General features: G+C 44.6%; 2 protein-coding genes across 5 annotated transcripts in view; one reads left to right on the top strand and one right to left on the bottom strand.

Moving 5' to 3' along the window:
- The window catches only part of dusp3a (dual specificity phosphatase 3a), a 162,788-nt gene that overhangs the window by 104,909 nt on the left and 44,046 nt on the right, over positions 1 to 13,833 (top strand). The gene's annotated exons all lie outside the window — the stretch shown is intronic.
- Positions 844 to 13,833, bottom strand: part of usp54b (ubiquitin specific peptidase 54b) — a 38,173-nt gene continuing 25,183 nt past the window's right edge. The window contains exons 12-21 of one of the 2 annotated variants that reach the window (XR_015082612.1): positions 13,241 to 13,460; positions 12,730 to 13,101; positions 12,526 to 12,653; positions 11,943 to 12,095; positions 8,795 to 8,939; positions 5,431 to 6,137; positions 4,531 to 4,658; positions 4,290 to 4,427; positions 4,030 to 4,175; positions 844 to 3,146 (exon numbers count right to left, since the gene is read on the bottom strand). Coding sequence is in view for 1 of the 2 variants with exons in the window: in XM_086016977.1 (XP_085873103.1) it covers positions 3,060 to 3,146; positions 4,290 to 4,427; positions 4,531 to 4,658; positions 5,431 to 6,137; positions 8,795 to 8,939; positions 11,943 to 12,095; positions 12,526 to 12,653; positions 12,730 to 13,101; positions 13,241 to 13,460 (2,078 nt within the window). In the remaining variant the exon portion in view is untranslated. The remainder of the gene's footprint in view (positions 3,147 to 4,029; positions 4,176 to 4,289; positions 4,428 to 4,530; positions 4,659 to 5,430; positions 6,138 to 8,794; positions 8,940 to 11,942; positions 12,096 to 12,525; positions 12,654 to 12,729; positions 13,102 to 13,240; positions 13,461 to 13,833) is intronic. The other variant, XM_086016977.1, reaches the window with a different exon arrangement.

Raw genomic sequence — 13,833 nt, 5'->3', positions numbered from 1 at the left:
TTTAGTCTATCTCGTTGTATATCACATTTGCCAAATTGTGAGTTTTGAGTATGTATTTTTAACGACTGTATGAAGGATTAAATGTTTTGCTTCCACTTAATGCAGGTTGAAGCTTGGTTGAATGCACAAAAACATGTCACGTTTGCCATCTAGTGGTCATTTTAGCTTGGCAAAAGGCATTTTTCATTATAAGTTAATAACCCTTGTGGGGATGTTCGAAGTTCCTCTTTGAAAACAAAACAAAACAAAAACAATCGAAAATAAATACATAATCGTGATAAAGCAAATGGTAACATAAAACGTGCACAGTAATTAATTAAAAGTGGTGTTGTTAGTTAAAGGCAAATGGTGAGTAAAGAGAATGGATTTGTTTTGCTTGCTCCTTTGCAAGATAGCTAAATATTACTATTATTATCATTATTATTATTATATTTTTGCATTGACAATTCCATTATGATTACTTGTGTGAGTGGCCTGAACTGAAACAATGAAAAAGCCTAAAAACCAAATGAATGATTTGACCTAAATCTAAGGTGCAACTCGACAGAATAAACTGTATATATTATAAAATAACAGATTTTGAAATTATTTATCCTGAATTTTTGTCCATGTTCTTCTTTTTGAATTGTTTTCATTTTTGTTATTTAAAAAAAACAGTGTGTATATATATGTTTTTTAATTCTATTTTAAAAAAGAAAAACAATTACTTCTACAAATTTACAAAAAAACAAAATGATCCACCATATTTCTTTGTGTCTGTTTGTTCGTGTGTGTACTTTTTAGTCTGAAACACAATTTGTAGAATATTGTATTTTGTACCACAAAGACACAGCATTGGAGGCCTTGTACGGTGGTTATGCCCCCTGTGGGAGTGCATTGGTAATAACTTTATTGCAAAAATACAGGTTCGCTCTTTGACCACACTACTACCCCCCTTAGTCTTACACACACAAACATCAGCTTCTTAGGCCTCCTTGTACCCTCTCATCCTTTAGTTTACATTCATTCCCTCTCTTTCTCTCTTTTCTCTACCTTTTTTTTCATTTGTTTTGTTTTTGCATTCCATTGGTTGAAACTATAGCGTAAATAGATGCAGAACAACAAAGTTCACCAGCAGCATTAAACATGAAATCTCCTCGTGGTGGTGGTGGTGGGTGGGCGGCCGGTTGTTGTGTGGTGGTCCTCCGGGGAGGCTTGACTTGCATAGCGGACTCAAGCGCTACAATTGGGCTACATTCTCCCGCAACCTCAAAACAAAATTAAAAAAACAAAAAAAAAATTCAAAGGAGAAATGAAAACATCTCTTCGAAATAATGCCAACCTTTGGTTTAGTTACAGCGATCTATCTTTTTTTTTTTTTTTTTTTAATGTACAGCATAAAGCATATCATAAATGTAGCTTAGTAAAGGGGGGTCATGACTGTACGGTTGACATCTCTCAGCGCAACCCTGGCTGAAAATAGACCTCTTAATAAAGCGTATAAAGCAACGTGTATGTCTTGGCCTATTCAGTATATTAAAGTATACCGCAGATTTTTGACCTGAGGACCATTTTAAAGTGAAACAAGCATCCCTTTTCAGTCAAGCATCCATCCTAAAAAAAAAAAAAAAAAAAAAAAGTGCACTTCTTCTACCGCAACATCCGCTTTGCAAAGTGCACAAGAGTCAAAGCCTTCTTCTGTTAAGAAAGCTCATGCTACATTCTCGCTCTCGCTCTGGTCTACCCTCGATCAATGGCCAGAGTAGTCTGACAAACGTATACAATGGAAATAAATAGTCGACACGCCACGTGTTCAGATGACAGCTTTTTGTGATATAAAAACATGAGACCAATATGTATGAATTCTAAACTTTTTTTCACCGTTAAGTTGTAACCTCTGCAGCTCCATTGAAATGATCTTTATAAGCATAACAGGGGGTGTGGCTTAGTGCGTAACTTCTGTTAAATGGGAATCATGTGAGTTATTCATTAAGTGCTGCTGATTAACCGCAAATAAAGTTCAGATGTTCTAGTAAATTGAGAGCTGTTTTTTCAATCCAATGCCAAAGCACAATTGAAATCTCCCAAACGGATGTGGGAAAATGTGGTGTGGTCCAATGAAGTTGTGGTCAGGAAAGCCTACTAGAACAGCTGAACTTTATTTAGGGTTAAACAGAGGAGTTAATCAGATCATCACCACCCCCCCCCCCCATTGAGTTGCACAATCTGTACATCAATGGATGGAAAATATTTGGAAATTATTTCTCTTAATTTTTTTTTAAGATCACCAAAAAATGTCATTTGAACAAGGGTGTGTAGACTTTTTATACCCACTGTACTTAACCCTAGACTGTAAGTAGGCAACCATAACCCAACGACTAACATTATCATATTAGACTGACATATGTAACCCTAATGTGAAGCCTTCATATTTGGAAGAAAGTATAGTAAAATTTTTTTAAAAATCAAAAAGGTGTCAGGAATGAAAAGATCTAACGGAGGAGGCGCTTTTCTTGTTCAATCTCCCAGAAGAAACGGGAGAGCTGTCACTCAGGTAGGTGAGCTGGGGGAAAAAAGTGGGAAAGTGGAGGAGGGCGGCAGGGGGGGGGGGAGCAAAAAACGTCCTGCTTCGACACTTGTGAAGTGCACCCCCACCTCTACGGTGAATATTCATTAACATTCCATAAGGTCTTATTTGTTAACATAAAGTGTTCATACATGTTCTGTACACGGCCTCGGGCAAAAGAACAACAAAAAGAGAAAATATGGCTGTCTATCAGAGAAACAGTTCCGCTACTACGTGTGTGCGTCCGCCAGGAAATGCCCGTGGAGAAAGAGGAAGAGGCGTGGCTACTCGGAGCGTCGCCGCGCCCGCCCCAGAAAGTGTTGTAAGGGGGAGCAACAACAAGAGAAGTTTGAGGTTTTTCAGGGTCAAGAGTGACTGCATAGACAGAATAGTGGGGTGAGGGAGGGGGCGGGGGCAAAGCAGGGGGGGCTCTACGTTGCGCTGCGCGTGCGTGCGTGTGTTTGCGTGTGAGCGGCGTCCCGGGGGAGCAGCGTCGTCGCGACGCTGTTAGAGATCAGTGAGGCCGAGCGGGACCCTGGTCGGAGGACAGTTTGACCCCCGTCAGACACAGCCAGAAACTCCCGGCGCTGCCCGACAACTCCTGAAAACACAAAAAGGAACGCCACGTTGAATTATGCCCAAATTTGGACGCTACAATGTTGTTGAACTGCAATATGCTACATTACGTGCTACATTAGGGTTTAACTGCATACCAAAGAGTATTAGGGCCTAAAGTCACAACCTTATGAGAATAAAGATATCTTTTACCCTAATGTTTGAAAATAAATTGAAAAAAATATATCACGAATTTGTCAATTTAAAGATAGTTATTGTTTTTAAACCCAATCTCTGTTATTCACTGAAAATCTTGTCTATTTGCTGTTTTTAAGCTCTGGCCAAAGCAATGAAAATATTTCCTTGGCGTCACCTGGTGGAATCTTGCATTGTTGTTATGGTTATTTCATTTAGTGAGTTTAAGCGGTTCAGAAAATAGATGGATGGATGTTTTCTCCATTCAATATTATATTAATATTTAAGGAAAGAGACAATCTTACAAAATTTAAATTTTTTATATTTGATGGTTAAAAAAAGTTGTATATTTCTGAGAAAAAGGTGTAAGCTTTGGAGGAAAGTTTACACCTTTTGTGTGTACATATATATATATATACATATATATAAATTGAATAGTTTAAAAAAAAGTGGTACATATTTTTTTAGCTAAAAAGATATTTTGAGAAATTTTAAAATTTCACCAGAATACATTTGTATCTTTTTGAGGAAAAAAAGATATATAGAAATGATGGATGGTATTGCGGATATTATTGCGGAAGAAAGCAATCCATATTTTCAAGATAAAAAAAAATCTGAACCTAACAAGAATATAGTCTCTTAAACTCACAATCTCCCTCTCTCCTTTATATCACAAAATATGAAGAATGCACATTGTTTGGTAGTAGAGAACGGCAACACGGTGTGATGTTTACCTGCGCGGCAGAGGAGGGAGGTGGTGATGGCAAGGTGTTGGTGATGAAGAGGATGGAGGAGGTGATGGCGGTGGAATAGCGACAGGGACTCAGGACAGAGGAAGCAAGCAATGGGAGGAGGAGGCACTGACATCAGCCTGCTTCGCCTTGGAGACGAGACAGAGAGAAGAAGAAGAAGAAGACACGAGACGAAGAAACGAAGAGGGAAGCGGTGTGCTGTCATGCTGAGCCACAAGGGGGCGGCAGAGCGTGGTACTCACAAAGCTGCGGGTGGCGGTCAGGCGGGCGTGCCGCGGGGTCACCACCACCGTGCCGCTCAGGCTGCGTCCCATTCTCCTCGGGTTGTCCCCATCGACCTCTGGCCCCGCCCCCAAACGCAGACCCTGCAACATCATTGGCTGCGCAGCGAAAGAGGAAGAGGACATGGCTGTCACGTGGATGTAAATGGTGGCTAAGAAGACACATTTGGGGGTGGGCGGGGCGGGGGGGGGGGGGGCTCACCTTGTTGAGGTATGTGGGGGTGCTGGCGCCGTCCGGCCCAAACACGCTCCTCTCCATGTCTGCGTTGGGGGTTCTGGAGCGAGCTTGCCCTCCCACCCTGGAGATGAGCCGCTCTGACGGGCTGCAGCCTGCACAGAAAGAACGACCATTTTAGAAGTGTCAAGTTAGTAAGTTAGACGAGCTTTTAAACCTTATTCATTGGCACATGTATATTGCACAAGGAACGAACACACCATTGTATATTCAGTGGTGCCTTGAGATATGAGTTTAATTTGTTCCGTGACCATGATTGTAATGCAAAACAATCATATCTGTAATCATTTTTACCCACTGAAATGAATGGAAATGACAATGCGTTCCAGCCTCCCTCATCAAAACATTTGTCATCTCTTATAAAATGTGGAAAGTAGCATTCTGTAATATTGTTCTATATAAAAGCATATTCTTTAAATTAAAATGTAAATAAATGAAAAGGTTTTTGGCATATTTTGCTTCAATTCAATCAAAATGGAGCCTTGACCACCGAGCGCAGTATAATCCAGGCGTACGGTACGGTTATACATGAACAGAGTGTCAGTCCTGAGTAAACCGCAGTAATATTCATTGTTTTTCACAGAGGATAAAGAATATATATACATATATACCTGTGAGTATTATGATATTTTCTGTCTACATGTGTTGATGCACCCGTTGGTGTTTAGTTGGTAAACATCAAGTGGGAGTGGCAATAAACAGTATGAAGCCACTTTTTGGAAGAATTGTTCACTGCTCATCTGCAAAATCTAAAGCGAATAAAGTTTAGGACTGGCTTTTGAATTAACATCACCTTTGCATCACATTTTTAAAATAAACATGTACCTTATATTGACCCTAACGGTTTTAACAGTAGCGCGTGTGTACCTGTCCTCCCAGCCAGCAGACTGGCCTGGTAAAGGGTGTCAAGCTCCGTTAGCTCTGTTAGCTCCGTTAGCTCCGGCTCCTCACGCTCACAGCTAGCGGGATCGCCGTGTTGCCCCGAGGCACGTTGGCAGCCGTAGTTCCCCCGAGCGGGGTGCCGACCGGGCCTGGGCGCTTGCGACGGGATGGCGGCGTAGCGGTCCGGTGGGGTGTCGTAGGGCGCCACCATGGCGTCGGGGCGATCTAGACTCCAGGAGGACCAATGTCGGGTGGCTCCGTCGGAGGGCGGCCATTGCTGAGGGGCTGAGGTGGAACTGGACTTGGGGGGTTGCCAGAGAGGCGTGATAGGTTTGGCGACGGGAGGAGGAGGAGGAGGGGGCAACGTGACGGGCGCCTCCCAAAAGCGCAGCGGGAGGGACGGCAGGGAAATGGCCAAGTGCCTCCCCAAGGGTCTGACGCTCACCCCACCGGCCTGGAGCAACTCGCACAGCCTCACCCCCCCGCCGACGTCACTGGAGGGGGCGCACGGGTGGGCGATGCTGAGGGTGAGCGCCGGATGGGGAGGAGCCACCGAATGGCGATAGGGTGGAGGCGGAGGCGGAGGCGGAGGGGGCGGGTCCTGGCTCGGAGCTGCATCCTGATTAGCCGCCTGGTCCTCTTCCTCTTCCTGATTGGGCGTCAGCAGTACTTGGACCGGGCCAGGCTGTTCACTGGAGGGAGGGGGAGACACAAAAAAAAAAAGGTGCTTTGACGTCAGGTGCTTTGTGGGAAGGTCACAACAAGCGCACGACGGGGTAAACAAGCCGGCAACACACACACATTCACACGCGGCCTTGACGTATGACAAGGCTTTCTCTAACTTTTGGGGTCCCAGGACCCCCTCTCATAATCCAAATGCCGCTTAAACATTACCATGTATGTTACACTGAACGTTTTTAATAAGAAAATGACACTCTATAGTATTGGAATTTCATAAAACAGACAAAAATACCAATTTAATAGAATGAAAATAATTCAACAGATTGTGCATCATGAATATTGTGTGGCTCCTTCTGGTGTGTGTGCCTTTGCCACCAGGGGGCAGTATAATACAGATATACTACTGTTCGGGAAGCTGCAATAACATTCATATGTTACAGAGGATAAAGAATACATGTCCGTGAGTACTGTTAGGACTATTTTGTTTTATGTTCTAATTGTCAATTTTATTTTTTGAGAAAAAAAAAAGCTTCAAATGTTATGAGAATAAAGTTGCTTTTTTTTTTTTTTTTTTTTTTTGAGAAAAACCATGTATGGCAGGGGTTCTCAAACTTTCTGGTTCCTAAGACCCCCATCGTGGGGAGATTTTTCCAACCCCGTCATATACCTGAAACCTGTTACTCAAAATGTTAGCATAATAACATAATTGCCCCCGGGACCCCCCGGGATCCAGGGACCCCAGTTTGAGAACCTCTGATGTATGGAGTTTCACGGCCAGGCACGAGCACAGCACACACACACACACACACACACGTCCTGATGCCAGCATATCATGCGCTTTAATCAGACTTTCCAAACAGCCATCTTAGAGCGGCGCGCCGGCGCCTGCGTTGTTCGTCAACGCCGCGGAAAGTAATTCGCTCTCAGCGGGCTGCCGTATCACTTCATTGATTTACATGCAGGCAAATGATGTATGCGCGACATTAGTGGATCCTATTTGCGCATCTTATCTGTGTATGTGTGCGCGCGTGTGTTTGTGAACAGCTCGTGCATCAATTTTTGCTTTTTTTTCTTGTTTGTGTGTGTGTGTGCGCGCACGCACGTGCCAGCACCGCCATCAACTCTTTTCAGCCTTAGTAATTACCCAGCAGGCTTTGCAGCAGTGGCTATAAATCAGACGCTAGTGTTGATCAATAGAAAAAAGGTGGGATGTCAAATTTAAAAAAAAAAAAAAAAAAAAGGGAGGCAGTGAGAACTAAGCGTCCGCTTCCTCTCCTTGAACAGTTTTGCTTGAAGGGTAAATGAGTAGCTTTTAAAGGATGAGGAAACTGTTTAGTAAAAAAGCAGCCGACACTTTTGAGCCAGTAGAATCATGTGATTGATTCCTGACAATTAGTAAAGGGTTTGCAATGGAAAAATGTGTAGACAAGTTACCCTACTTCAAATTATTATTATTTTTTTTTTCATTTAATTTTTGGTTAAAATGTAAATTACTTTTAAAATGTTTAGACTAAAATGTTTGTTTTTCCTTTCAAGTGAACATTTTTACTGTTTTTAAAAACATTTATTTGCTTACTAGCAGAAGCCTGAAGGTGTTGTCCTAACACTGACATTTTCCCACATGTGTTTCAGAGACTTTGTTACATGGTCCAAAATTTTGAACAGATGTTTGTAGACTTTTTATATCCACTGTACCAGGTATCTCCAATGTATTTTCACCCCACAAGAAAAAATGAGAATCGTAATTGGTGTTATTTTTATAACAGTAAAGAAAACGAATTATGTATTTTGATGGGTTGGATTTTTTTCAGGCATAGAAATGTTATCAGTTACTTTGTTTTTCACTTTAAAGTGGAAGCCAACCCAAACATTTTTTTTCAAGAATATGTTATATGCAAGCCCAATGGTTGAAACAAGGCATTCTGATAAATATTGCATTTGTGGAATAAGAGTTAATCCATCCGTTTTTAGCCATCTCTGGGGGCGGCCATTTTGTCACCTCTGTCGACTGAAAATGACATCACAACCGCTCAGGTAACGACCAATCACTGTTTTCTGAAGCTGCGCCGTGATTGGTTGTTACCTGAGCCCTGGGTAGTTGTGATGTCATTTGTCATTGACAAAGAAATGACAAAATGGCCGCCCCCTGAGATGGCTAAAAATGGGTGAATTTTGCTGCTTAACTCATATTGCACAAACGCAATATTAATCAGAATGCCATGTTTTAACTAACTTAAAAAAAAAAAAGTTTAAATTGAGTCACATATTTTTTCCCGAAATAATATTTAAAAACCTTTTCTCGCGGCTAAGCGGTAAAAGAGTAGCAGTTATAGCCATCTCGCATGTAAATGTGATGCCTTCGGGGTCTCTGCAAACTGACACGCTGTAGCCCTCAAGCACAGCAGCAAAACAGACAACACGACACAAAACAAGTGCAACCGCCATCGCGCGACAGGACAGAGCGCCACAAAGAGGGAAAGCAGTGGAGAGGCACGACACAAAAAAAAAAATGCACAACTCTCTTTCTGAGCCCAGCCAAGCAAGGCGCACACAGCACAGCAGGATGTGCACAACAACAAAGGACACGCGCGCGCACACACAGACGAGGAGTCCAGCGGGGTTGCGGTGGGAGGGGTCTTTGTGGGTCACAGTTTGTGGGCGTGTGTACCTGTGGCGGGGGGCGTTTCCTGACTCCCGTTGCTGCGCTTCCTGTTCCTGCCTGCCTTTGAGCGGGCCGCCAGCGCTCCTCATGCACGCGGCGGCTACGGCCGAGCCGCTAGGAGCGCTAGCCTCATGCAGGGGTCTGAGCACAGCTGAACCCGCGACAGAGTCGGGCGGGCAGGAAGGGGGGACAAGAGGACAGAGCGATGAAGAAGAAGAGAAGAAGAGGATGACAAAAGAGGAGACAGAAGCAGATAGAGTGGTTATGTTGTTATATGAGGAAGGGGGTGGGGGGTGAGGGTGCGGCTGAAACATTTCTGCTGTCGTTGTCAAGGCAGACTGTACGGGTGTACCTAATCAAGTGCCCGCCGAGTGATTATGCGTTAACATGAAGACTGCGGTCAGTAAGTCACAAATTCAAGGTCAAGAGATAAGAGTGACTGTTCTTGCGTTTTGCCCGGGACTGTTTTGAGGGGCCTTGAACGCATCGATACGGATGCTGCACGGCGGAGCAAACGCTTATGTAAGCGCGCCGATCGTGATGCCATCTGTCCACTCGCTTGTCGTCCTCACACTTCATCAAGGTTGCTTGTACTCACAGCGCTGTGTGTGTGTGTGTGTGTGTGTGTGTGTGTGGGGGTGTGTGTGTGTGTGTGTTTTAGTTTCATCAACATACTAAAGCACACAGGAGGACAGACAGGACAGAAATCTAATAATCCCGCATACAGATTTACTTAGTGCCGAGCCGGGGGGGAAAACCTTCACACCTGCAGTTCAGAGAAGGCACATACACACATGCGCAACAAACACAAATGCATGTCTTTCTGTCTCAGCGATGACTACTTTTGGTCAGCTCGTAGATGTAGGCCAGGAACATACACACATACATGTCCTTATGTCCCTCTGGGGACCACATTTTGCCACGTCTTTGCTAAGGGCCACAAACACGCATGCACGTCCGTAGGCCTGTGTGAGGATAACATTTTGCAATCAATGTCACTGTAAAGGCAACAAGAACATGCAATTTTGATGTTTGCCACAAACACACACACACATACTAACACGTCTTTATGTCTCTGTGGGGACCACATTTTGCTTCGTTTTTTGCTATAGGCAACCAGTGCACACATCTACATACCTTTATGTCCCTCTGAGGACATTTTTAAACTTCTCTGCTGTAGGACACATTTTGTATACGGGGTTGGCCTTGAAGACACACATACAGTACATGTGTTTGTTTCTGTAACGATGACATTTTGCTCATTCTTTGCTGTGGACCACAGCTTGTCTTATAGCTGGAATGGTGCAAAACCCAAAGGTGTCATTAGAGTGTAGTAGAGCACCATCACTTCTCATTTCCAATCACACATACACACACATATACAAATCTATGATGTGTACCAAATATGCATACCAGGATGGAGAACATACATTTCATCGCCACTCCGAGTCTAGTCACGCCAGGTTTTTCCACGGTTACTTTGCTAATTAATTCATGCCGCCTTACATCCTTTTTAATGAACTCCTGCAAATGTAATGCAAGAGTGCTGCCTTCCATTTATTATTCAGGCATTCAGCATTTTAGAAGCAGTACTCAAGGAATTATTGCGTATTCCAAAATGTTTCATTGGCACTTATAATGCAATTATTGCAAAATTTTTAAATTGCAAATTTGTCAAATACAGCGACAATTTTTAGTGCGTTTGCAGCTTTTACCAAGTATCTTAACCCATTAAGGACTAAAGCGCCTGGCTCAACAGGTCCCCAAAACCTAAGGTCGCCTTTGGAATTACCCTTGACAACCTGAAGTTCTCCCAGAAATTCAACACTTACAAAATGATTGTCTCAGCCCCTGTAGCAGACAGAAACATGTCGGTGGCAGTATATCGTCAAAATACCCCAAGGACCAAGACGTGTAGGCACGTTTTTACAGCATACTTCTTGCCACGATTAAATCCGCTCGTTTTAGGGACGGGTCTGTCTCATGCAGTGAGCCAGCCGCCATCTTGCCCCACATACTGCTGGGCCAACCCTGGCATTTGGCTATCTCCTCTTCCGCCTTGCTCGAGCGAGAATGTTGACTGCGGCCAGCTACTTGCTACTAGCGGCGGCAGAGCCCAAGCGTGTGGAAAACAAACACGCCACCAAGAATATCAAAGCATTTTTCTGGTGCATGGAAACATCAACAATCACAAATATTCTCACCCTGCCAACAACTTCAAGGAGTAACTGCAGTTTATAAGAGGATAACGCTGTTATCTCACTTAGCAGCTAGTGGCCGGAGAGTTTGCATCGCATTATTTTCTGGTGGATGCAACCATTTCATCAATTAGCCACCGAATAATACTTGTTAATTAGTGTAGCGGTGTAGCAGACACTGCCAAATACAAATACCAATAAACTTAAGCAACATTGCCATAACATTTTTATCAGATGCTAATGCTAATCTGCGCTGACACTGCAGCTCTGCTTACCTTTTGACTTTTGACATGATTGCGCTTCAGCCATGCTAGCTGCCAATTTATTGATGGAGACAGTCAGTGGGGGCGTGCACATTATATTAATTCGCCCTACTGTTAAGATTTATTGGCTTGTTAAATTTCACACTTGAAGGGTAGGCTGGAACTCCAGAGCCCCAACTATTTATATACAATTATTTTTTAAAAGTCTGTTTTCCATCATATGTTCTCTGGAAAACTTTTGAAAGGTGGATTTAAGGATTATATGTCATTTTTTGTGTCAAGTGACTGAAGGCCTTCATTTAGTAAAAATCAGCACATTAAAACTTTTTTTTAAAGGATCCATAGATATCCACCCAAAACATTTGCCCCTGAAATCCGCATTTCACATATGTCCCGCTCACACTCACACCACCAAAAATCAATGTGACATCGAGGTCAGCGAATATGTGTGTTTGTGTGTTACAGTAACAAAAAGCTGAGTGGCACAGGTTACCAAATGGAGAGACAAACGAGCAGATGGGAATGAGGGCAAGAGAAGGAGGTCAGACAGAGACGTTTACATATGCGAGTGACCTCGCAACCAAACAAATACGCTTCATAGTGCGTGACATCACACGTGCAAAATTCTTCAGGCTGAATTATCCCATCAGAGTGACGAACGACTACTACGCCCAGACATGAAGTAGGTCGTACCCTGGTGCTGGAGCTGATCCAGGTCCATGAATTTGCTAGGTTTGGGGTTGAAGCCCATGGCCGCCTCCTGCTCTGCCTCCTTGCGTTTCTGCTGCTCCTGCTGGCGGGCTCTCCTGGCCACCTCCTCCTGGAGCTCGTCCAGCTCGCTGCGCCCTGAGACCCACAAATCAGCGCCAAGACATTTGATGAGAATCTTTGGGAAAATGGTGAAGTACTAGGTAGCAGTAGTTAACTAAAGTCTTCACTAACTTGCTTGGAGTTTAGTTGGGACCCAATTTGACTTGCTTGACTTTTTTTGCACAGAAAGGTGTGTTATAAAAAGGCAGTTTGCATGCCCTTCCCCATGTGCTGACTTCTTGTGGTCTACTTTAAGGGCAAAACGTCTTATGTCCTCCTAAGCAATCTTTGCCTTGTTTGGTAGGCTTAGCTAAGCATATACATTGTATATTATTTTGTGTATTCTCCTTCCAAGCCAAAGCTTAGGTCTTGAGGTTTCCAGGGAGGTCCTAAACACTCTTGTGTAGGTTTGAAAATCTCCACTTTCCGTGACTTTAACCAAACATGAAACGAGTACAAGCATTACCAGGGTTGTTGGCGCTGCACCAGCCAGGCGAGGGCAGCGCCTGCAGGATAGCACCGCTACTCTTTGACTTGGGCACTGAACGCCATGACGGTCCAGACTTGAGCGCCCGTTTCTGTTGCCCCACCTCCCTGAGGGATAAAAAAAAAAAAAAAAAGGTGACAATTGAGTTGTTTAGACGTCTGTGTTACGCATGTGTTCTCCTACCTGTCAGGGGAGCTGCTGTTCCTCTCGCTGCTCTCGTAGCCGCTCTCCATCCTCTGTATCAGGCGGGGCTGGTGCTCAACCCCCCTCAGAGGCGGAGGGGGGCCCATTGTCCGTCCCAGAGTTCTGGGCTGCCCAACCAACCCGAATCTCGCCTCCAGCTCTGCGAGCTCCCTTCCCTCCGAAGGTTGCGAGCTCCGCGGTGTGGGCGTGGTGGGCCGCACGCAGGGTGAGGCCGGCGGCGGGTGGGAAGGTCCCGGCAGGGTGTGGTAGCCCTGAGAGCAGATACGCTGGCTGTGGCCCGAGAAGATGCTGTCGATGTTCAGGGCTTCTCTCCGGGGCCTCCAGGTGGGCCGGTAGCAGCCACCAGAGGAACTGGAGGAACCACAAATAGAGAGAGGGCTTGTTAGTTATTCCTTCTGTGTCCCCTCTTTGACACGTTAATGTGTGTTCGGATACTTGGTACTTTTATTCAAGCGTTGCTTTGCGGTACTTGATACAAGGCGCTCAGTACCTGGACTTGCTCTCGCTACTGGTGCTCTCATCCTCCCAATGAGGCCCCCCGACCCCACCCTCACAGCCTCCCACCCCTGAAGAGGAGGAGGAGGACAGGGGCCGAGAGGAGGACGAGGAGGAGGTGAGCGGCCGGCGTGACGAGAGCAGGTAGACGGCCGTCTCCTTGTACTCCTGCAGGGGGGGGGAAGGAGGCCGGGGAGGGCCCTCCACTGCTGACTCTGGAGGGAGGACGAGTTGTCAGAAGGGGGGGGCGAAGCAACTTCAAAATAGTTGTGTAATTCATTCGAGAGTGGCTGAGGGATTCATTATTTTGTGGGTGGCGAAAATCTCAGGTTTTCAAGGGTGACTCCAAAGACGACCGCAGGTTTTCGAGAGATGTCTCACTGGCTTCGGGATTTAATGGGTTAAAGCTGATCAGGTTCACAACAAATAATTATAAAGTCAACAACCTTTGTATGAACTGTAAGAGTACATGAAACCTTTTCTAGGGATACATTCATTGACAAAAAAAATGGAAACCAAAAAAGTGGAGTTCATTTCCATTGAGTGACCTTGGAGGGCTTCAAGCAAGGATTAGGGTTTCAAATAAGT

The sequence above is a fragment of the Filicampus tigris genome, chromosome 19 (genome assembly GCF_054856515.1).
Source record: "Filicampus tigris isolate MCC_2025a chromosome 19, RoL_Ftig_1.0, whole genome shotgun sequence".
NCBI classification, from domain to species: domain Eukaryota; kingdom Metazoa; phylum Chordata; class Actinopteri; order Syngnathiformes; family Syngnathidae; genus Filicampus; species Filicampus tigris.
This window is presented reverse-complemented; position numbering and strand designations above follow the sequence as displayed.